General features: G+C 54.3%; 1 protein-coding gene across 1 annotated transcript in view; it reads left to right on the plus strand.

Annotated features, from left to right (window-relative positions):
- KMT2A (lysine methyltransferase 2A) overlaps positions 1–23,497 on the plus strand; it is a 51,295-nt gene that overhangs the window by 21,622 nt on the left and 6,176 nt on the right. Inside the window, exons 9-29 of the mRNA XM_060251632.1 lie at positions 416–544; positions 875–988; positions 3,779–3,925; positions 4,135–4,230; positions 5,046–5,166; positions 5,318–5,431; positions 5,894–6,078; positions 6,505–6,678; positions 6,945–7,055; positions 7,554–7,627; positions 7,856–8,049; positions 8,361–8,467; positions 8,968–9,105; positions 9,721–9,879; positions 9,966–10,083; positions 10,178–10,256; positions 10,408–10,568; positions 12,459–12,617; positions 14,667–18,768; positions 19,152–19,204; positions 19,712–19,770. Coding sequence (XP_060107615.1) covers positions 416–544; positions 875–988; positions 3,779–3,925; positions 4,135–4,230; positions 5,046–5,166; positions 5,318–5,431; positions 5,894–6,078; positions 6,505–6,678; positions 6,945–7,055; positions 7,554–7,627; positions 7,856–8,049; positions 8,361–8,467; positions 8,968–9,105; positions 9,721–9,879; positions 9,966–10,083; positions 10,178–10,256; positions 10,408–10,568; positions 12,459–12,617; positions 14,667–18,768; positions 19,152–19,204; positions 19,712–19,770 — 6,594 coding nt within the window. The remainder of the gene's footprint in view (positions 1–415; positions 545–874; positions 989–3,778; positions 3,926–4,134; positions 4,231–5,045; positions 5,167–5,317; positions 5,432–5,893; positions 6,079–6,504; positions 6,679–6,944; positions 7,056–7,553; positions 7,628–7,855; positions 8,050–8,360; positions 8,468–8,967; positions 9,106–9,720; positions 9,880–9,965; positions 10,084–10,177; positions 10,257–10,407; positions 10,569–12,458; positions 12,618–14,666; positions 18,769–19,151; positions 19,205–19,711; positions 19,771–23,497) is intronic.

Below are 23,497 nucleotides of genomic sequence, written 5' to 3' on the forward strand. Positions count from 1 at the left end.
ACCCCAGACTTCAGGATACACACGATGATATGTGAGGAGCAGCATATTTCACTAAAAGAGAAAGGAAATTAGTTCTGCTTTGAAAACTCTACATGACTGTTCTCAGACTCATGCTGGTTGTTCCTTAGTAGGTTTCTTTAGGATCACAGAGTTGGAAGGGACCTCCAGGGTCATCTAGTCCAGCCCCCTGCACAATGCAAGGAATTGTGCATTTAGCTCCCCCCACACAGACATGCATCCCGTGCTGCAACCCCTGCAGGCTCCAGGCCCAGAAGATGGCAAAAACCTCCAGGATCCCTGGCCACAGTGGCCTGGAGGAAAAAGAGAGTTCTTTTCTGGTTCAGGATACAAATAATCAAAGATTTGGGGTCCGGAGTGTAGAATTTGGGGTTGACAAGATGCCTTAATTCTCCAGGAAAAGCCCCTTCCCGTCAGCAAGCCTGAGAACAGCCTGCTCAACATGTTGACCACTCTGACAAACGGTGGCTGCTCCAAGCAGAAGCCTCTGACGGATGGAGTCCACCGGATCCGAGTAGACTTCAAGGTAAAAGGGCAGCTTGGGACGACCAGTCTTTCCCCCGAGGCCTATTCTGCCGAGAGCTGCTGGAGCTTGTGGCGGCTTTAATGCCCAAGAGCTGGCTCTCCTCCCTCCCAGGGAAAAGTCTGCAGGAGTCTGGGAGAGTGTGGGGGGGAGGGTCGCAAAGGCTCCCTGATTTGGTGCAGCAGATGGGATGGGAGCATCGGCTGGAGAAGCCATTTAATGGCTGGTTTCCAGAGCCTGCCTAGTGCTGCTTGTTGCCCGGGTTCCTGCCTCCACTGCATCCAGTGTCAGAATTCTTCCCTTCTGAAATGCTCCCTCTTCAATGCTGTTTAGGAAGACTGTGAATCCGAGAACGTTTGGGAGATGGGCGGTTTGGGTATTCTGACTTCGGTACCGATAACTCCCCGAGTGGTCTGCTTCCTCTGTGCCAGCAGCGGGCACGTGGAGGTAAGATGCCAGCAATTCAAGAGGGTCGGCATGTGTGGTTATTTGAGCTGCTTTTAATGTAAAGAAACATTTAATCTGTTCTGGACTGTAACTCTCAATAGATGCTGTCAATATTTTGCCGAACAAGCTACTGTTTGAGATGCTGCTGTAGCAACCCCTGGAAGCAAAGGCGAGCTGGGTGGGTGACCTTGGACCACCCCAGGCCCAGCTCGGCGGGGGGAGGGAGGGGGTTCCTGCTGTTTATTTATATATCGCTTGACAGGCCCCTGCCCCAGGAGGGAGCTCATGGTCCGGCATTTGAGCCAGCGGAGGTGGATGTAAAGAGGGGGAGGAGGACCTGCACATCTCCCAGAGACCTGTGCTTAGAAGACGTATTTTCCAGTGGGGGGGTGGAACTGGGGTCCTGGAAGATGAGGAGAGCTTTGGAGGTCATGATGTAGGGTTGTGCTGGATCTGGGAGGAAGTAGGAAGGTCACGTGGTCAGAGAGGTGAAGGGTGTGGGTGGCAGAGGTGAGGGGGCCGAGATGAGAGAGGAGGAGGAGGAAGGCATGGTGTTGAACAAGGCGAGTGAGACTGAGTCTGAAGCAGAGGGGCCAGCAGCTATTCCAGAGACTTCTAGAGCTGGTCTGGATCCTTGTGGGGCATTGGTAGCAGCTGGCCAAGCAGCTGGAGGAGGAAGGTGTGATGGGCAGGAGGACCCAGCAGCTCTCCTGTTCTCTCTCAGAAGTGTTCAGCTGCAGAAGAGCCTTGTGCGTGTGGAAAGTGCAGAATGAAGGGGAGGCTGAGAACTGGACCTTGGGGAAGGTGGTGCGAGCGAAAGAAGTCCTGATGCTGTCCCGAGCAGGTGGGAGGAAGGGTCAAGAGGCATAGTGTGGGGAGAGGCGGACTGTGATGCCGCAGTGGTGAGAGAGAGGCTGTTCCACTGTGGAGGGCTCTGGGGCAAGCAGTGAGGGAGTCAGCCGCACGGCGGAGAGCAGAAGAGGGGCTTTAGGGAAAGGAGAGGGACGGCAAGCAGCCCAGGCAGGCAGAGGATCAGCCTTGTCAGGAGAGGGGGTGGGAGACTTCCATACAGGGGGCCCAAAGTCCTCCTTGAAGAAGGTGGAGAAGAAAGAAGCAGGGTGAGTGCATGAGCCGCGGCTGGATATGAAGCAAGATATGAAGAGGAGGCTAGAATGAGCACGGTGGCCATTGGGGAAGGGAGGCTTCCAAGGGGGGGGGGGGCAGATGCAGCAGGGCCAGTGTCCGAGGGAAGGGATCACGGGAGGGGGGAAGGGAAGTGCTTCAAGGGGCAAGGGCAGGTGGGCCTCCTCGTGCTGGGAAGCAAGTGGCACCAAGAAGCAAGCAGGGGGAGGGAGGTGATCCACGGGCTTTGCCCTCTGAAGACCCAGCTCCCCACAAGCATCCTTGCATGGTGAGATCCAGCCCAGGGGCTGGTGGGGAAATGGTCACATGCTTGCGGGGGGGGGGAGGCTAGGAGGCACAAAAAGGGGACAGGGAAGCAGCCGCAGGAGAAAGTCCACGCTGGTGCAGGACTTGGAAGAGGAGCTTCTTAGGCAGAGGAAGGCAGGAGGGCGGAGGGGCCTGGCTGGCAGCAAGAAAAGGCCCTGTGCAGAAGCCCCTGGCTGGCTCTTGCTGGGGAGGGGCTCTGTGGCGTGCAGGGGGGAGAGAATGGGGGTCCTGCCAGCTCTGGCTCTGCCTCTGGGGGACTCCTCCGGGGCACAAGCAGAGAGAGGGTGGTGCCTTGGGGGGAGGGGGCATTGGGTTCCAGTCACACGGTGGGAACTGGTGCCGCTGCTCTCGGGGCTCTTCTCTTCTAAAAGGTGGTGGTGCTGGGGGACTGGAGGTTCTGCCCCATGGCCCTGGGGCTCCATGGGGCTTTGCTTTGTCCCTCATGCTGTTCAACAGCTGGGGAGGGGCACCTGTGGACTGAGATAAGCATTATCACAATGTGTGTGTGGGGGGGGGGGTGCTGACAAGCAAGCTTGGTCTGGCCAAGACATCTGTTTATTGGCTGCGGATTTGGCTGTCCTGGGGGAGGGTGCACTCCCTCTTAAGGAGCTGGGGGGGTATTCCCAGTGGGAGGTGGCATCTGTCGCAGCCGTGGTGACCCTCAAAGGCAGGCAGGCAGGCAGGCTTCCCCTGGGAGTGCCACGGATAAGGCAGGGCTGTCTTGAAAGGCTGCGTGGGATTTCCCAGCCAGGGCTCAGGCTTGGCAAGTGCTGCTTCTTCAGGGGCTTCTTACCTTTCCAGGCGCCTTTAGGGCCCTCATACGTACAGCTGGGAGCAGGAGCACTGAAGGGCCATGTTCCCCGTTTAGAAGCCTTTGGAGGTGAGAGGGAGGCGGGGGTGCTTCTGGAACGAGCCTCTTCAGGGTCGCCAGGGCCAAGTGGGTGCCTTGTTGGCAGAGCTTGGAACGGAGGGGTTGTGAGGTGGTTGCTGTTTAACGGCTGCTCAAGAGATTGGCTTTTGTTGCGGTTGGTTGTTATAGTTTTCTTTATCAGCTTTCCTGGGAGTCCTTTGAAGTCTGCGGCAGGGGTGGTATCACTGCTTCCAGGAAGGTGTCTGGGGAAATGGTGGTGTTGACTGCATGTTGTGTCACTACTTGCTGGAGTGTTTCTAAGCTTCTTTGGAAGGAATCCCAGTGGGTTTTCCTCCGCAGAAGCCGTAGCCCCCATTAAATGGTTAGTCCTCCTTGCGACACCCAAAGGACCACGTGGAAATGGGTTTTGTGGGTTCAGACCCTCCCAAGCAAACCTTTGCTTTTGGGGCCTTTGTTTCTTCCCTTCCCAGTTTGTGTATTGCCAAGTGTGCTGTGAGCCCTTCCACAAATTCTGCTTAGAGGAGAGCGAGCGCCCCCTGGAGGACCAGCTGGAGAACTGGTGCTGCCGCCGTTGCAAATTCTGCCACGTGTGTGGGAGGCAGCATCAGGCCACCAAGGTAGCTCCCGGGCAACACAACGTCCCTTCTGGCCCTTGGGGAACGGGGAGGAGTGGGGTTGTTGGTGGGCTGTATCCCCAGATTGTCCCGGAAGTTCTGTGCTGCTCACAATTCACAGCAGCTTGGTTATGCTGAACTAAAATGCTCCAGTGCAGCAGAAGAGTCTGGGTTTGTGTCAGCATTGCTTGCTGTGCTCCATTCTTCTGCAGCAGCTGCTGGAGTGCAGCAAGTGCCGGAACAGCTTCCACCCAGAGTGCCTGGGACCAAACTACCCCACCAAGCCCACCAAGAAGAAGAAAGTTTGGGTGAGTTCTAGACTCCGCTCTTTCGTTGCCTGCGAGGAAACTGCCAGAGAGCCAGAACTCTGCCAGTCTGCCATGTCCATTCCCACTGAGCAGCCCCTGAGTGGAGGCACATCTTCAGCCCTGGGGGAAGAGTCGTCTGAGCCTCGTGCGGGTTGTTTCCACACGAGAGCCCTGTCTGAAAGAGCACCACCCCAGCCAGCTCCACACAGAACTCTCCGTGCCCCACTGCTGAGCAGCTGTTGCAGCCCAGGCCCAGGAGAGCCAGGAGGGGGGCAGGCTGCAAGCAAGGCCTTCAGTGGGGGTCTCCTGTGGCAAGTGACCTCCTTGCAGTCCGCAGAAATTATTATAGTTAGCTCTTAATTGCGTCTTCATTATTTCAGCTTTTGTTACCACAGTTATGCTGTCGATTCCTAATGGGAGCCCAGAGCACATAATTTGCTCTCTCGTGCCGGAGCAGTTTGGAGCTTTGCTGTGTTGACTCCTGGGGGCGGCACTCAGGGCAGCCCTTGTGGCTCTTGCAGCTGGACAGCTGGAGTTCAAGGACTGCCTGAAAGCCGTGGGCAGTGCAGCCCCAAGATGGCGAGGCAGCCCCTTCTCCTGCCAGAGGCCTCCAGAGCACCCTGGGCTGGCTGGCTGCCTGGCGGTGCAGTCTTGTCCAGTGTCTGAGAAGGTGCATGAGGGTCAGCAGTGGAATGCAGGGAGCTGGTCGTGCCGTCCCCTTGATGGCCGTCGGAGCTGAGGGAAGGGATGGGGCTAATTCTGGGGGAGGCTGCTGTGAAGGAGAGCTTGAGCAAAAGGCCTTCTTGTCTTTCCAGATCTGCACCAAATGTGTCCGATGCAAGAGCTGTGGGGCGACAACGCCAGGCAAAGGGTGGGATGCCCAGTGGTCTCATGACTTCTCGCTGTGCCATGATTGTGCCAAGCTCTTTGCAAAAGGTAGCGGGAGCTTGCTTGGCCATGGGGCTGCCCGCCAGCCGTAGACGGATATGATGATCCTTGGTGCCCACGGCAGGAGGGGTGGGAAGCTGGGAGGAAGAGCCTGGCTTGGTCCCGGCCCCTTTGAGCTGACAGCTGCGCCTGCTTGCAGGGAACTTCTGCCCCCTCTGCGACAAGTGCTATGACGACGACGACTATGAGAGCAAGATGATGCAGTGTGGGAAATGTGACCACTGGGTCCACTCCAAGTGCGAGAACCTCTCAGGTGAGGCCTGGCTGTCTTCAGCCCGTCCGTCCTCCTTCCGGGAGGTCAGGATTAAAGTGTGCAGAGGAGGCCAGGCACAGGGACTGGTCCAGAGCCACTCAGGGTGCTTTCTGGCTCAGCAGGGATGCAAGTCCACACCACCCTTCTCTGCCAGCTCTTCACCCTGGTTTGGGTCATGACTTCCCTCCTCCTGTCTAGTCCACGGGTCCGGAGAGATGATCTGGGTGCTGGGAAGGGGGCAGCTCTTGCATCTGAGCCTCAGCAGGACAAGATGGATGGACAGCTAGCCAGGCGCAGGCTTTGCAGGAACCCATGCTGTGCTCTGTGGGAATCATAGCACCAAACCCACTGATGCACAGTTAGCCCCCAAAATATGCCCCCTGCCTGCATGGTCCAGCTCAGAGCTGGGCGGGTGGGCTTTCTGGCCTTGGCCTCCATGAGACTTGTCCACTCTTCCTTCAGACGAGATGTACGAGATCCTCTCCAGCTTGCCAGAGAGCGTGGCTTACACCTGCCTCAGCTGCACAGAGCAGCATCCTGCTGAGTGGCGCTTGGCCCTGGAGAACGAGCTGCAGCAGTCTCTCAAGCAGGTCGTGACGGCCCTGCTCAGTTCCCGGACAACCAGCCACTTGCTGCGCTGCAGACAGGTGGGCCCCCTGTTGACCTCTGCACATGCTCGCTAGGCGCTTGAGTGGAAGAGCAGGCTGAGGAGGAGGAGGAGGTGCCTCCTGCCAGCAGACGTTTGGTGGCATGTCTCCATGTGGCAGGGAGGGAGATGGAATAGGCCATTCTGGCATTTGCCGGGGGTGGGGAGAGTTGTCTCCCTGGCCCCGTGTCCACGGGGGGTAGTAGTGGTACAACCCGTGCGTGACCCAGCTTTGCAAGCTTGCTCAGGGTTGATCTTTTCCTTCTTCTTCCTGTCCCGTCCTCCCACCCTGGGGCCAGGGGCTGCCTCTGCCTTTTGTTCTTCTGAATTATGTATCAGCAGAAGACTTCTTATGCATCATCTCCTGGCATGTCTTATTCAGTGCCAGAGTCAGAAAACATTCTGTTGTCTTGCTGTCTGTCTCCAGGCAGCCAAGCCGCCTGATTTAAACCCTGAGACTGAGGAGAGCATTCCGTCCCGAACCTCTCCGGAAGGGCCAGACCCTCCTGTGCTAACGGAAGTCAGCAAGCAGGAGGAGCAGCAGCCTCTGGACCTGGAGGGAGTGAAAAGGAAACTGGACCAAGGAGGCTACTCGGCTGTGGTGCGTTGTGCTCTCCTGGGGAAGGGAAGGTGGGCGAGGGATGCTGGGAAGGAGCAGACAGAACCACCGGGCTCTTTCTGAACTGCACTGAAATGGGCTTCCTCCTGTCCTGTGTGCCGGGTGTGCTTGGGCTTCCTAGCCGGTGCGCTGTTACTCCCAGACCTGCTGCTGTTGTGGAGAACAAGGCAGGGCTTCTGGAGAGCGGGAGGAGGGGGGACCTTGCAAAAGAGGGTGGCAGTACAATGACCTCGGTGTGCCCCTTTAAGCTGGAGCTGAGTGATGATATTGTGAAGATCGTTCAGGCAGCCATGAATGCCGACGGAGGGCAGCCAGAGCTCAAGAAGGCCAACAGCATGGTGAAGTCCTTCTTCATTCGGGTAAGCCAAGTTTGCCCCTTCTGAGGGCAGGAGTGTGATTTCTGCCTCGTATTGCTCATATTTCTCTTTCAACTCCTGCATGGCTCGCTACAGGAAGTTGGCATCTGGGCTTGGCAAATCTCTCTCATCACGCTGTGGCAGGTCTGGGACCTCTTAGAGCATCTAATGTCGACCGTCTAGCTACTCACCACCATTAGAATTTTAATTGTTGTCTGAAACTATTGTACTAGCACCTGTGGATGTTTTAATAATTGTTCTTATGTTTTTATGTCCTTACTGTTGTTTTATCTTGCTTGGTGACACTAATCTGATTGCCTGACCCTTAATCGGTGAGCCGCCCTGAGCCTGCCTTGGCGGGGAGGGCGGGAGAGACGTTAACTAAATAAATATGTGAAGTCCAGAATAACAACTTCCTGGTTGTGAATTCAGAGGAGTTTCTTGAAATGTTTAGTGCTGTCTTGGACAGCATTTATAATAAAATCTTTTTTTCCCCTTTAGCAAATGGAACGAGTTTTCCCATGGTTCAGTGTAAAGAAATCAAGATATTGGGAACCTAATAAAGTCACAACCAAGTAAGTAAGTGCTGTGCAGTTGATCCAAGGAGGGAGCACAGCTGTGGCATGCTGTCAAGGAAACAGGAGTTCAATTTCTCGGCTGTCTGTCTTGCCTGCTGGGGGTTTCTGGGGTGGAGTCGGCTGCCTTGGCTTGCCTGCTGGGGGTTGAGTCCAGGGCAGGCTGGGGGATGCCTCCACGGGGGCTGCTCTGCCTGATGCCGGCCCTGTCTTTCGTTGCCTTTTCAGTAGTGGGATGCTGCCAAATGCGGTCTTGCCCCCATCTCTCGACCATAACTATGCTCAGTGGCAGGAACGCGAAGAAAACCGTTGTGCTCAGCAGCCCCCTCTGATGAAGAAAATAATTCCTGCTCCCAAACCCAAAGGGCCTGGAGAACCAGACTTCCCCATGCCACAGCCTCCACCCACAGCACCTCTCTCCAGTGAGTGATGGAGCCTTGTCTGCAGATGAGCTGCCGTGGCGAGGGGGCCTGGGATAAGTCCTGTCCTGCTGTAGGCCAACGAGACATGGGGGTGGGTGGTGGGGGTCAGGGCAAGGCTTGCCAGGGGGTCTCCAGAGCCTGGTCTGTGGTTGTCTCCTCGGCTGGATGGTCCATCTAGATTGGGTGCTCTGGAACTTTGTGAGCCCGTTGGTTTCTCCAGAGATTTCTTTCTGGGTGTGTGTTTGTTCCCTGTCTGTGTTATCTTCCAAGTGTTGCGGAAAGTGAACATCCCCCTCTTTTTTTGCTTGGAGGCTCTGAGAGAGGCAGAGAGGGCAGCCCAGACCTCACCCCCCCTCCAGATGTGGAAGACACCCGGCAGTGTGCCCTTTGCTTGAAGTATGGAGACGACGGGACAAATGTACGTACTTGAAGGGCTGTCCTAGAGAGGATGGGGTGGAATTGTTTTCTGTGGCCCTAGAAGGTAGGACCAGAACCAGTGGGTTGAAATTAAATCAAAAGAGTTTCCGGCTCAACATGAGGAAGAACTTCTTGACTGTTAGAGCAATTCCTCAGTGGAACAGGCTTTCTTGGGAGGTGGTGGGCTCTCCTTCCTTGGAGGTTTTTAAGCAGAGGCTAGATGGCCATCCGACAGTATGAGGATCCTGTGAATTGAGGGGGAGGTGTTTGTGAGTTTCCTGCCTTGTGCAGGGGGCTGGACTAGATGACCCTGGAGGTCCCTTCCAGCTCTGATTCTATGATTCTAAGTAGCTTTGGTGGGACGTGGGCTCTGGCAGGCAAGGGAGAAGGCCCTTGGACACCTCTCAGTTGTGGCCAGTGCTAGAAAACAGCCCAGCAGCTGAGCTGGCAGTTGCCTTCCTGTCGGTGTGTTCTGAGTGCCTCTGGCGACCCTTCCTGCAGGACGCTGGCCGGCTCCTCTACATCGGCCAGAATGAGTGGACGCACGTGAACTGTGCCCTGTGGTCTGCGGAGGTGTTCGAGGATGAGGATGGCTCCTTGAAGAACGTGCACGTGGCAGTGATCCGAGGGAAGCAGCTGGTGGGTAGGAGCAGCAGAGGTCGAATGGGGGCTTTAAAAACCATTCCCATCAGTCACTCTGTGCAAAATCTCTTCCCTCTTGCTCTGGCCTTGGGGAAGCCTGCGGGGTGCATCTGGACTTAGAGCCGGCAGGCAGAGTCGTCTGCGGAAGGGAAATTCCCACTTCTGCCTGCTAGTGACAAAAGGAAACGTTGAAGCCTGCTTCAGGGGGCACTTGGAGGGCAAAGCGCCTCTCCCACCAACGTTTGCACATTCCGCTGTTGCCTTTGTGTGGCCAGGGGAGCGGGCATTGGTTGGGCTGCTGAAAGCTTCGGTGAGCGGCGAGTTTGCCTTGAGCACAGGAGTGAGTGCTGGGGGCCAGCTGGCAGCACTGGACTTCTCTGCTCTTCCTCTGAATCGCTGACGCGAAGCTTCAGGAGAACACCTGCGCTGATGCCATTCCCGGACTCCCGTCCTGGACAGGACAGTCTGGGCTGGAGTGGAGCTTGAAGGGAGCTCGACCGTGGCTTGATGCTCACCTGACAGGGCCTGCTGGGGGGGGGGGGGGTGGGATGCGTCTCGGGAGGGCCTTGTCATGCAGCACTTTTGTGAAAGCCCCCAACCCTGATCTTGCAGAGGTGTGAGTTGTGCCTGAAGTCGGGGGCCACGGTGGGCTGCTGTTTGGCCTCGTGCACCAGCAACTATCACTTCATGTGCTCCCGAGCCAAAAACTGCGTCTTCCTGGAGGACAAGAAGGTGTACTGCCAGCGCCATCGAGACCTCATCCAGGGAGAGGTGAGGCCCTTGCCTGTTTGTGCCGCTTCCTCCCGCGGGCCTCTGGCTCCGGCTGCAGCACTTCTGCCTCTTTCCTCCAGCTGCAGGTGGTGCCTGAGAAGGGGTTTGAGGTCCTGAGGAGGGTCTTCGTGGATTTTGAAGGGATCAGCTTGAGGCGGAAGTTTCTCAACGGTCTGGAGCCAGAGAACATCCACGTGATGATTGGTGAGGCCTCTCGGGCACTGGCTTTGGGCTCGTGGCTGGTGGACTCTGCCTGCTGCGGTTGCTCTTCTTCATGGAGCTTTCCCTGTCCACCCAGGGTCCATGACGATCGACTGCCTGGGGATTTTGAATGACCTTTCTGATTGTGAAGATAAACTTTTCCCCATTGGCTACCAGTACGTACCAACTAAGTAGGCAGCCTTTCACCTTGGAAGGTGCTGTGGGGGACCCAGTCTGCTGTGGGAGGGCCTCTTTCCCTCTCTCCAGGCTCAAGGCAGGCGTGTCCCTCTGAACTTTTCTTGCTCATCTCTCTAAAATATTCTCCAGGTGTTCTCGGGTATACTGGAGCACAACAGATGCTAGGAAGCGCTGTGTCTACACGTGCAAGATTGTGGAGTGCCGCCCTCCCACCTCAGAGCCAGACATCAATAGCACCGTGGACCACGATGACAACAGGACGATCGCACACAGCCCAGTGCTGCCTCCTGGTGAGCCCCGCTCTGGGTCAGGCCCGTGTTGCTTCCCTCTTCCAGGATCAGCCTTCTGCTGTGTGCACTGCATCATCAAGGGCTGATGACCTTCCATGCGGGAGGCACAAGGTCACGGTCAGAGGCAATGCTCCCTCTCAGCTGGGGAGTCTTGTGAGCAGAAATTCTACTTTGTGAGCTGCTGGCATGAAAGTGGGGAGCTGCTGCATCAATTAGCTTGCTCTGGGGCCATTTTCCCTGAGCTAGGACAAAAATGTGTGGGCTGGAGGCTAAATAACTGAGCTAGCTCACACTCACTCAACTAAGTCAGATGCTGCCTGCCCGAAAGGAGGAAGGCAGCAGAGACACCTTCCCCCGACTGGAGAAATAGGCCTCAGTTGCAGAACGAAATACCTTCACCCTGTTTCTGTTAGAAAACTTCAAAGTCAGATATACAAAGTGAAATTATTTTTTTAAGCAGAGTTTCTGGAATAGTTTGACCTATAGAAAAAATTTTTAACTACAACGACAGCAAAGAGAGGCTAAGGATAGGGGCTCACAGACAGCCAAAGGCAAAGGTCAACAGGTCTCTGTTCAGGCCACACACTGGGTCTTGGTGCCAGTGGCAGGCCTCATGTGAGACTGCACAGGTGACCTCTCAAAGATCGTCAGTGACAGGCAAGCACCCTGTTTATCTACTCTGGTCTCCAAAAGTCCCCTAAGGTAGTGATTGTGTAATGAGTTTGCAGAAAGACAGCAGAGACTTAATCAAAGTGCACACTTCCCCACAATGGATCGCATTTCCTGTGCTATGAGCCACTTGTTCAGTTTGGAGCACCTCTAAATTGGTTTTCAACATTCTGAATAATCAGGTGTCACCTGCAAACTTGACCCACTTCTCTGTGCTCTGATGCCAGATCTTTTAGGAACCAATTGCCTAGCAATGGGTCGAACTCAGATACTTGTCAAAGCCCAGTGCTTTGTCAGAGCCAGTTTGGTGTAGTGGCTAAGTGCATGGGCTTTTTACCTGGGAGAACTGGATTTGATCTCCCCACTCTCACATGCTTCTGCTGGAGGGACCTTGAGTCAGTCATAACTCTCTCAGAGCTGTTCTCTCGAGCAGTTTCTGTCAGAGCTCTTTCAGCTCCACCCAACTTATAGGGTTAGGGTTAGGGTTGCTGTGAGAGGAAGGGAAAGGAGATTGTGAGCCACTCTGAGTGAAGGGCAGTATATAAACCCAATCTCCTCTTCTCCTCCTTGCTGCAAGAATTGTCCATTGTTCCCCTGCCTCCCAATGAATCCAGAATATTTCAAGAAAACCCCTTTGCAGGGAGAGAAGGGAAGAGGGACAGCCTCCAGAGGGAATGTGCAGAGCTGTGTCTGGTCTGCAGAAAACCCAGGTTGTGCCTCAGCTGCAGCAGAGCTAGCCAAGAGAGCATGCTGATTTATTGAGGCAATGGTTAAGAGGCAGGTTCTGTGCTCGGGGTTAGGAAAGGAATTGAAAACAAAATGGTGGATTTTGTATAGATCTCTGTGCAGTCTGATGTAGAATTCAGGGTACAATTCTGATTGTCCAGTTTCCAAAAGTGGTGGGTGGGTTGTGGGTCTTTATTCAGAACGTGACCCCGGAGATCCCGTCCAACTCTGTGATTGCTTTTGTGTAATTAGAAACGGGGGGCGTGTGGGGATGGCCGCTGGCCGACCACCTGGATGGCGATATGTTTTGAAGCAGGAGCTCTGCAGGCGCCAGTGTGGGGGGTGGGATGGGGGGCAGCAGCAGGAGGAAGCTTTGGGCTCTGGCCGCTGTGTGAAACAGGATGCTGAACTAGATGGACTGCTGGTGCAGGCCAGCAAGGCTGCTGCTGTGTTCTTACATTAGATTCCTGATTTCTCATTTTTCTTCTGCAATAGAAATCCTTGCTAAAGAAGTCCGTGGCATTTCCACAGCTGTGAATCCTCCGTCTTCAGAACTTCCTACACATTTGCAGAACTACAAGGCTCTGCGGATCAGAAGACCAAGTTATACCCCTGTTCAGCGATCCCCCGGCTCGAGGCCGTTGCCCTCTGCAGGTCTGATCTGTTGTGCTTTGACCTCTAAATGGCCTGCTGTTTCCCTGGGCTGTGAGCCTCCAGGAGCTTATTTTTGCTAGTCCAGCAACATCTGAGTTTCCTGGAGGGGATGATTGCAAGGGGTGCACCCAGCAGAGCTGCCTCCATGTCCCTCTGGCCGCCAGGTGAAGGCATCTGCTAGGATTTCTTGGCCTGGAGAGAAGTGCCCTTTATGGCCATCCCTCTTTCAGAAGGGGTGGTCTTAATGCTGAGCCTCTGCTGGATTTGATGCAATCATGTGGAGCTTATATGTGTTGATGGCAGTTTGTGATGCTCCCTTAACTCCTGGAATATGGTGGGCTCTGGGCTTGAGGCCAGTAGAACTTTAGAGGCTTTCAGGGTCTGAGCTTTTGAGAGCCAGATCTCCTCCATCAGATCTGAGTTGGAATAGAGATCTCTGAGTCCTTCTATCCCAGTCAGAAAGTGGGTGGGGTGTCACAGAGAAGGAATGTGGGACACACACTGTAAGCAGCTGGCTTAGAGCAGAGGGGAAAGGCTTAGAGGCAGAAAATTAGCATCTGTAGTAAGAGAAGAATCCTAGTCCCTAGTCAAGGGGGGGGGCGTAATCCATTGTCCTGAACTTGTGAATGAGAGGAAGAACAAAAGATCACACAACTAGGACCAAAAGCCTAAAATGTAGACCTCTAACTATTGTACCAGTATCCTTAACTGTTAGGTCTCTGGCTCTTCAGCCACTTGCCTTCGTGTTTGCAGGAATCATAAACCTTTGCCATGTTGCGTCTTGCAAAGCTGTTGGTTATATTCAGTCTTTCATTCTTCCGTTGTTTCCCCCTCAGTGCCCCCCCAGCCCCACTGCTTAGCACTTAGAGCACCAGAAGTCTCAACAGTCCTTGCGGGTTGACCAGTATTGATACCAACGGCAGCTGAGCTGGGAGGATCTGTCTTGTTCAGACATGGAGGCTTTGCTTAATGTGAGGCCACAACTGTACCAGACTAGTGGAGGCATCCCAGAGTCCTGGAGTCTCAGATTCCACATGCAGCTCTTAAATTCAGTGGGCCTCTTTCCTAAGACACTCCTAGACACTTCGGGGCTCTCATTTTGAACTGTATAATTAAATTGGAATTTGAAAGAACCCCAGGGGCAGCCAACCCTAAGCCTTGCACCCTGCAATTTCGAGCCACCATTTCATGAACTGTTGGGGGGGGGAGTAATTCTGAATGCAGAAGGGCTGCATGTGGCTGAGTGGTTGAGCATCTGGTTTGAATGCAGAAGGCCCCTTGGGGTTCAGTTCAGGACAATGGATCCCCCTCCTGTTTCGGACACAACGGATTTCACAAACAGATGGCTTCCAGTTTTTTAATTCATTGAGAAGCTTAAGCAGAAAATCCACAAAAGGCCTTTGAAAATGCAGATCCAACTTGGCTATTTTGAATGTTTGGTTGAGCAGCCAAATTCCATATGATGTGAGCAGGTCAGCTCTTGCCGATCTTGGTACGCCTGCTTTGGAACTCCACGGGAGGTTGTCGTGACTGGCCTTTTCGTCATAGCTCATTTTTTTATTCGCATTCTGTAAAATGCGCTATTACTGTTGCTACCCATAAATATTGCCCCCCCCCCCAGGACCAGGTGGTGAGTGATGGGAGAGACCCTTTTCTGCCTGGGACATTGGAGAGACAAGGCTGGCCTTGGTGGGCCCAGGGTCTGGGCTCCCACACAGAAGGGCCCCTCCACTGGCAAGGAGCAGGTGTCGGTAGAGAGGCCCTGGAGAGCTGCTGCTGCTGCTGCTCTGGAGGAATCAGGGTGGAGAGTCAGACTCAGCAGCGCTTCTGCTTCTGTCTTCTCTCTGGCTGGGTTGACCACTTTGCCAGAGGGAAGAAGAACAAGGCTGAATCAGAGCAAGAGAAGAGCTACATTGTCCCTCCGTTCCCTGAGGGGGGCGGTCCTAGTGAGTATTCAGAGAAAGATGACTTGCCTCGTTGACCCGTTAGCCTCAGTTGTGTAACTCTTCTTCTTCTTCTCTTCTTCCCCCCCCTCCCCTCCTTCTCCAGGGAGCCCCACCCCTGTGACTCATGAGATCGTGACGGTGGGAGACCCGCTGCTGCTGTCATCTGGACTTCGGAGCATTGGCTCCAGGAGGCACAGTGTCTCTCCTCTGCTCCCTCCGCAATCCAGACCCTGGGTGCTGTCTGCCAGCAGAGCCAGGGCTGCTCACTCCAGGCACAGTGTGTCCCCAGGGCCCCCCAGCCTGGGTCCCCTCCTCTCCCAAGAGCAGGCCTGGAGCACGCCACCAGCAGAACAGCCGCTGGGCCCAGCAGCCTCCCGGGCGGCTCTCCAGAGCAGCGCTGCCCCTCCCACTTCCCAAAGGTCCGTGATGAAAAGTGGCAGTAAAGGCCTTCCCCTGGAGGGGTCTGTGTCCTTGGAAGCAGTTCCCCCGGGAGGCTGCATCCCTGCACATGCCGAGAAAGCCAGGCTGCTGAGTTCCAGAGACTCCAGCGCTTCCCCCAGGAGTTCAAAAGCCAGCACTCAGTCAGCCGTCACAGCTGGCCCAGAGCCAAACACCAGCCCAGTGGGGAAGCTTCCGGAACCCCCATCTGGATTGTTTCCCTCCAAAGACACGGCAGCATCTCTGACTTCACATCAGAGAGCCCCCAAGAAGGAGCAGGACCAGCAGGCGGGCCTCCCACAACCAGAAGCAAGCTGTGCTTCTGAGGATTCTGCAGTGAAGGCCCCCAAGCCCCCTCCAGCCAGTGAGCAGCCCCTTCCCTCTGCGACCAGAGAGAGGCGGCAGAAAGGGAAGAAGGGGGCGAAGGAGAGGCAGTCCAGCAAGCCTCTGGCCAGCTCAGCTCTCCTCCCCAGTGGCAGTGGCAGTGGAGACAGTGCAGAGCCAGGACGCGTCCCTCACGGCCCCGAGCCCTGCAGTGCTGCAGCTGCTGCAGAGAAGACTCCAGAGGGCAACATGCTTCCTCAGAGGGCCTCCCAGGCACCTCCTCCCCATGGCGAACTGACCCCTTCGAAGGACCTGCAAGCCTCCCAGAAGCGCACCGTGAAAGTCACCCTGACCCCCCTCAAGATGGAGGGGGAGAGCCAGCCCAGAAGCAGCCTCCTGCGGGAGAGTTGCCAGGCAGAGGACAGCAAGCCGGCTTCTGTGGCGCAGCCTTTCCCTGGAGTCCAGGGTGGACCAAGTGACCCTGCAGCTCCAGAGTCCCAGGGCGACACCTACCAGGCTCTTCCTGGCCAAGACAGCAGCTTGATGCTCCAGGATGGAACGAAAGCACAGGAAGACGGAGGAGCCTACAAGCGGCGGTATCCAAGGCGCAGCGCCCGGGCCAGATCCAACATGTTCTTTGGGCTGACTCCCCTGTATGGTGTGAGGTCTTATGGTGAAGAAGACATTCCCTTTTTCAGCAATTCCACTGGGAAAAAGCGGGGCAAGAGATCTGCCGAAGGGCAAGTGGATGGTGCAGATGATGTCAGTACATCCGATGAGGAAGACCTCTACTACTACAACTTCACCAGAACGGTGGTGTCCAGCAGCACGGAAGAGCACCTCGTGTCCCACAACTTGTTTCGAGAAGAGGAGCAGTGTGGTCTCCCCAAAATCCCTCAGCTCGACGGTGTGGATGATGGGTCAGAAAGTGACACGAGCATCACAGTGACCACAAGGAAAGTCAACCCAGTGACCAAAAGGGGTGGCAAAGAGAATGGGACAGAAAGCTTGAAACACGATAGGAGTGAAGAAAGTGGAGAAAAAGCTCATGTAGCGAAGCTCTCTGCTGGCCACAAAAGCGCCGACCCAAAGATCGAGAACTGCCGGGTCAAGACGCAGAGTCAAGATCCTTTGGAGGCTCAGCTGAGCTCCTTGGATGCAGGTCGCCGGCCTCGCGCCAGCACGCCTCCCGAGAAGAACCTCTTGGACACCTTCAGCACAGAGCTCCTGAAATCTGACTCGGACAACAACAACAGTGACGACTGTGGGAACATCCTCCCTTCGGACATCATGGACTTTGTCCTGAAAAACACCCCCTCGATGCAGGCTCTGGGCGAGAGTCCCGAGTCTTCCTCCTCGGAGCTCCTGACGCTGGGAGAAGGGCTGGGCCTGGACAGCAACCGGGGGAAGGACATGGGCCTCTTCGAGGTCTTTTCTCAGCAGCTGCCCACAGCAGAGCCGGTGGACAGCAGCGTCTCTTCATCTATCTCTGCAGAAGAGCAGTTTGAGCTGCCTTTAGAACTTCCTTCTGACCTCTCTGTCTTGACGACTCGGAGCCCCGCCGTGCCCACCCAGAACCACAGCAGGCTTGCCGTAATTTCAGAATCGTCACTCTCCTCGTCTGGGGAGAGATCTATGCTAGCTTTGTCCGCTGCAGAGCCTGCAGAGAAGAGAGTGGCAGTCACTGAGAAGCCTGCCTCTAGTGAAGGAGAGCCAGCTCTCTTAAGCCCACGTGTGGACCCCAGCCCGGAAGGACATATGACCCCTGACCCCTTTATTCAAGGTCACATGGAAGCAGATCACATTGCTAGTCCCCCGTGTGGACAAGTAGAACAAGGCCATGGAGCCAACCAAGACTTGACCAGGAGCAGTGGGACGCCTTCTCTCCAAGTACCAGCATCTCCTACCCTCCCTCTCCAGAATCCCAAATATGGTCCAAACTCTGCAGAGAGCCCAGGTCCGTCTCAGATCTCTAACGCTGCTGTGCAGACGGCCCCCCACCATCTCAAGGCGGCCGCAGCTGCTGAAAAGCTCCTCGTGGTTAACCAGAACATGCAGCCGCTCTACGTCCTGCAGACTCTTCCCAATGGGGTCACTCAAAAGATACAGTTGACCTCCTCGGTCAGCTCTGCATCAGGCATGATGGAGGCGGCGAGCCCTTCCGTGCTGGGGCCCATGGGCACCGGGCTGGCGTTGGCTGCAGGCTTGAGTCCCAGCCTGCCCTCCTCCCAGCCTCTCTTTCCATCGGCCAGCAAAGGGCTGCTGCAGCCTCTGCCCCATCACCAACACTTGCATTCCTTTCCCGCAGCACCCCAGAGCGGCTTCCCTCCTGCTCTTGGCAGCCCGGCCTCGGGCGTTCTGATTGGGGTCCAGCAGCCACCTGACCCAGAAGCCCCTCCGAGAGCAGACGCTGGGCCTGCGGCCGCCACGCCTCCTCCCAGCCTTGCCAAGAAGAGGCCAATTGCTCGCCTGCAGTCGCGGAAGAACAAGAAGCTGGCCCCTTCCGCCGTGGCCTCTTCCGACATGGTCTCAAACATGACGCTAATCAACTTCACCCCCTCCCGGCAGCTGCACAGCCATTCCAGCCTGCTAGATCTGGGGACAGTCGGTAACTCCACCTCTCACAGGACCCTCCCCAACATCATCAAGCGCTCAAAGTCGGGGGTGATGTACTTTGAGCAGGCGTCCCTCTTGCCCCAGTCCGTAGGAACCCCTGCAGCAGCAGCTGGGGCTGGAACAACGTCCCCTCATGCGGCTGGACCGGAGGCAGGCCCCCTGGCCCCCCCTGGGCCTGCCCCAGGCCTCAGCTCCGCTCCTTCTGTGCTGAATGTGGTGTCTCTGCCTGGGCGAGGGTCGGTGGCGCTGGGCAGCCCCGGACTGCAGGGAGTCTCTGACCTCGGCCCCCTCAGTAGCCTGCTGATCAAAGCCTCTCCGCAGCACGCAGGGGCGCCCCCCTCTGGTTCGGGGATGTTTTCACAGCTCGGCACCGCATCTGCAATGGCTGCCGCCTCGGGGGTCTGCGTCTTGCCCTCTGCCCACCCCGTGGGCGCGACCACGGACCCAGAAGGCTCTTACCAGCCCATGACACCAGGGCTGGGCAGCAAAGCTGGGAGTGTCCCACCCAAGGGGGGCGACCTTGTTCCTGCCGCTCCACTCTCCAGCCCCCCCCCGACTCGGGTGGGTGTTCCTAGCGCTGCAGCTGCAGAGCAAAGCAAGCCTTCCCCTCTTGTCACCCGTTCCCACTCAGCTTCTCCCGGGAGCTCCCCCCCGCCTGCTGACCAGCCTGCTCCTGGGCCTGGCTCTCTGAAAGCCAAACTCAAAGTGAAGAGGCTCCAGCCCCCCTCGGACAGCAGAGCGCCTGGCAAAAAGCACAAAGCGTCTCACCCATGGACCACTTCGCCGGAGAAGCACATTCCCCCCCAAGGGGCCTCTGCGGCTGCTGGGTGAGAGGAGAGAGCTTGTCCCGGGTGTCCCTCTCTGCCCCCAAGCCCAGCAGCCAGCCAGCCAGCCGTCACCCCCACTTGCCCTCCAGCCGGAGATGGACCCAGCTCCTCAGGAGGAGCCATGCTTCTCTCTGGGTTTCCTCACTTTCTTGGCGGGGGGGGGGGCGGGATCCCAGTTGGCAAGGAGGCCGGCAGTGTGGGAGAGGAGGCTGCAGGGCTTGGCTGAAAGGCACAGGGTCTCCTTGGGGTTTCCAGGGCACCGCTGTCTGTTTCGGTCCACATCCTGCAAGGGCACTGGTGGCTCTGGTGCAGGGGTGGGGGGCTGGCCTGCCTCTGGGGCAGCCCTGAGTCTGTCCTTCTGCCCTAGGACTCCTGCCCTGAAGGCTCACACAGGAGAGGAAACAAGCCGAGAGCAGCCCTCGCCCAGAGCGCCAGGGTAAGTCATTGCTGCGCTGAGCACCTGGGGGGGTCTTTCTCCCTTTCCTTAGGGAGTGTGTGTGCCCCCTCCGCAGAGAGCGAGCTGCTCGAGGTGCCTCAGGGCATGAAGACGGTGCAGAAGCCACACAGGGGCAGAGGACTAGAAGCCCTCAGGAAATCGGCAGGAGAAGGGGGGGAAACCCTTAACAGTGGTCTCTAAAGGGGAGTCATGTAGGCAGCAGGAGAAAAAGGTCTCTACCTTCTTGGCGGCCTTGGAGCAAAGGGCAGGCTAGAAGCTGCTGTGGGGGTCCCCTCCCTCCCTCCCTCCGTGGGGATAATCCAAAGCAAACCCCTCCAACCGGAGTCCTGGGGTGTTGCATTCTTGCAGGGGGGCCCTCCTCCCTCCCTGCCTGTCTCTTGGCATGAACATCGTCTCTCCTGGTCCCTCCTGCTTGTCGCCAGGAGTTGCAAATGCAAAGGCCAGCCAAGAAGGGCGGAGGCTCATGCTCTGTGCTTCTTTCCACAGGCAAACAGTCTCATCTCTTCCAGAAGCACAGCCTGCTGCCCGGGAGCCGGAAAGTGCAGGTGTGTTTCTCTCCTCCTCTTCTCTTGGATCCCCCCCTCGGCTGGGGCTGGGAGGCTCCGTCCTGCCCTCCAGGCTGGGCCTCAGAGTCTGGTGCCAGGAGACTGCCACTTGACCCCTTGGGGTTCCCCAAGCTTCCGTCTTGCCCCCCACACTTTCCAACACCTGCATAAAGTTGCCAGGAGATTTGGGCTGAACTGCCATCACTATGCAGATGGCATTCTGCTCTCTCTGGCGCTACCAGCTTCAGCTGCCCCTGCCATCTGAGGCTAGGTGGCAACAACCTAAGAAAGGGCCTTTTCTGTCACGGCACCAGGACATCGGGACCCTACCCCCCCCCCCCCCCAGAGATTTGTCTGTCTCCCTCTCTTGGTGTCTTGCACCGGCATCTGGCATACACCTAGGAATGGGGGGCTTGTGTGTTCCCATTGCATTGTATAAGTCAACTGCATTTATTATGGTTTGGATGTTAGGCTCCTTGTGGATGCTGAGCGGGTGGAAAGGCAGCTTAAAAACGTTTTACATAAATGAAAGGAATGAAGAGGCCAGTTCCTGTGGGGAGGGGCCACCCAGGCCTCCCACCCCCTCTCAGTGCAGGGGCCACCTGGAGCATCCCTGACAAGGGTTCGCCCAGCTGCTGCTTGAAGCCTGCCTGCTGGGGAGGGGAGGGGAACAGGGAAGCAGCTGACTCCCTGTTGAAGAGCTCTGGCTGTCCATAGGTGAGGCCGCTGCTCTCAGGAAAGGCACCAACCTGCCCTCCCCCCTGCTCTGCTGTGAAGCTCCACAATCCTGAGAATCCCCAGGCAGCTGCAGACGGAGCTTCCCAGGAGACTGGGAGTGGGTCCCCTTTGCTCGACTTTTTTTTATCACAACTGACATGTGCAGTGTGCTATGGAGAGACTTGCCCAAGGGCCCCCCCCCCAGTGAGCTTCCGTTAGGATTAATAGTCTTTTTATTGCCTCCAGAAACCAAATACACAAAAGAAATATAAACAAACAAAAAATCAAAACCAAACAACATAGCAACATAAATTAGGATGGAGAATGCAGCTTCCATACATAACTTTCAATAATGCACAATCATATATCTTTTTCACAATTATTTTTAACCCCGTTTCACTCAACATACTACCTTACTAACCTTTTAACGGGCTTCATTCTCTAAAGAAATCCACATACCATTATTTAGATTTGCATATCCAATCATAAGGCGGTGACCCATGGAGAGCCAGTTTGGTGTAGTGGTTAAGTGCACGGACTCTTATCTCGGAGAACCGGGTTTGATTCCCCACTCCTCCACTTGCAGCTGCTGGAATAGCCTTGGGTCAGCCAGAGCTCTCTTATCTGGGAGAACCGGGTTTGATTCCCCACTCCTCCACTTGCAGCTGCTGGAATGGCCTTGGGTCAGCCAGAGCTCTCTTATCTGGGAGAACCAGGTTAAATTCCCCACTCCTCTCCATGCACTGCTGGAGTGGCCTTGGGTCAGCCAGAGCTCTCTTATCTGGGAGAACCGGGTTGGATTCCCCACTCCTCCACTTGCACCTGCTGGAATGGCCTTGGGTCAGCCATAGCTCTGGCAGAGGTTGTCCTTGAAAGGGCAGCTGCTGTGAGAGCCCTCAGCCCCACCCACCTCACAGGGTGTCTGTTGTGGGGGGAGAAGATATAGAAGATTGTAAGCTGCTCTGAGTCTCTGATTCAGAGAGAAGGGCGGGGTATAAATCTGCAATTCTTTTTCTTCCTCCATAGTTTATATTAATTTTGTTCTGTTCACAATATATTTGGCAGAAAATCTATCACTCTCTCTCTTTCTTTCCCCCCTTTCTTCTTTTTCTTTGTCTTTCTTTCTTTCTTTTTTGGAGGATTGAGATCATTTGTATAGACTAGAATTAATTTTGACCTTCTCTTCCTCACCAACCATGGAGTTTCTCTTAAGACCTTAATCTTTTGTTGTTCAATAATTTTTAATGATTGATCTGTTAAGACTTTCCAACCTGCCTCCTTACTCATTTTTCTCTTAAAGGTACTATGAACTTCCCTCAGAAGAATATTTTTTATTACTCTTATATGAATCCTCTGTTTCTTCCTCTATATCCAAGGGCTCTATTTCCATTACTACTGCCAATGCATCACTTGATATTTGTGATAAATCTTGTTTTTGTTCTAGAACTTTTTGAGTTCTCAAATTATAAATTACCTGTTCCATCTCAGAACTAACTAACCTTTCTTCTTTTATCTCTTGAGTTAACTTATCTACTTCCAATATTTGTTTAGCAACCTTCATTTTAATATCAAGAGGTTTTAGATACTGAGTTAAGCCCATGATTTCTTCCTTAGTTCCTGTTATTTGTTCCTGTAGGCCGTCCATTTTTGAGTTTAACCCACCCATCTGCTCTGCTAGATTCACCTGCATCTGATTCAGCACTCTCCTAAAATAGATTTGCATATTGTTTTGTAGTTCTTCGATCGTGTCCTGAGATATTGTGGGCCCCATTGATTTTGGGGCATCTAGTGAGGCTGCTGACTTGACTAACATACTCATTGTTTAAGATACTATATTTTAACCTAAAGACCAATGTCCTTATTTGTATTAGTATTCAGGGAGGGGTTAACCTCTTCCTCTTCCTTTATCTTTTTCCTTATCTGTGCATCTTATCCTTATCCACACACTTATATCACCTCTAACAAGTACACACTTAGGTATATTTAATTGTTGTTAGTTAATTATCACCTCTTCCACACCTAGTGCCTCTTACTCTCTTCCACTTAGCTACTTATACCCTCTTGCACTACTAGTGATTAATATCTTTCTTTTCCCCACCTTTGATCTTCCTTTAACCCAATTTCCTTTTACTCCCTTCCTTTTAATAATTAATAATTAATTTTACAACTATTACAATTAATAATTAATAATCAATAAAGCACAAATGAACAATTAATGTTAATTTCCTAAACAGTTCATCAACCAATTTGTTACTAATTCAAAATGTGAGGTTATGTTGCAGACTTTAGAATTCAAACATTCAGAACTAATTCATTACTGTTTCTCCAGTCCACCCTTTCAGTCAAGTCTCCTCATTACTAAGTCAGTCTCTTTCAACCTTATTCTGTCTCTTCAAAATTTTACAAAGTTAGTTCAGTCTGTCCATAAATGATTTCTGAAAAACTGATTCAGACCCTTCAAAGGTGGTTTTTCTCTTATAATCTAGTAAAAAAAAAAACACGTTCTTCCGTCTTCTCTGACTCTTCAATCTTCTGTACTTGTATATATTAGTTAAGGCACTTGCCCAGGCAGTCTGTTGCTAGTTTGTTTGTTTTTGTTTATGTTATAAATTCTCCATCAAGACTTTACCACCCTTACATGTATACAGCCCCCTCTCTTTTTTTTTCTCCAACAGCACGTCTCTCTAGTCGCACAACCACACCTCACTCTCTCATACCTCACTCTCATGCACATTTACTTATGCACTTATATACTTATATGCTCTTACTCTCAACTGCTCAGGCCTTACATACAAGCATTGCCTCTCATTTAAGCTCTATTATAAATCTTCTGGGTTTTCTTTCCTCTTCCTCTTCAACCCCTTTCTTCTCCACGTCTACACAATGATGGAATGTCTCTATTTGAATAATAAGCCAGTTCTTTAAGGTAAATGTTCCTCTGAATTCAAGAGCATCCTGTTACATTCCCACTTTATCCTATGATGCTTAGAAAACTTAGTTGGTCAGTTAA

The sequence above is a fragment of the Heteronotia binoei genome, chromosome 12 (assembly GCF_032191835.1).
Source record: "Heteronotia binoei isolate CCM8104 ecotype False Entrance Well chromosome 12, APGP_CSIRO_Hbin_v1, whole genome shotgun sequence".
NCBI lineage: Eukaryota > Metazoa > Chordata > Lepidosauria > Squamata > Gekkonidae > Heteronotia > Heteronotia binoei.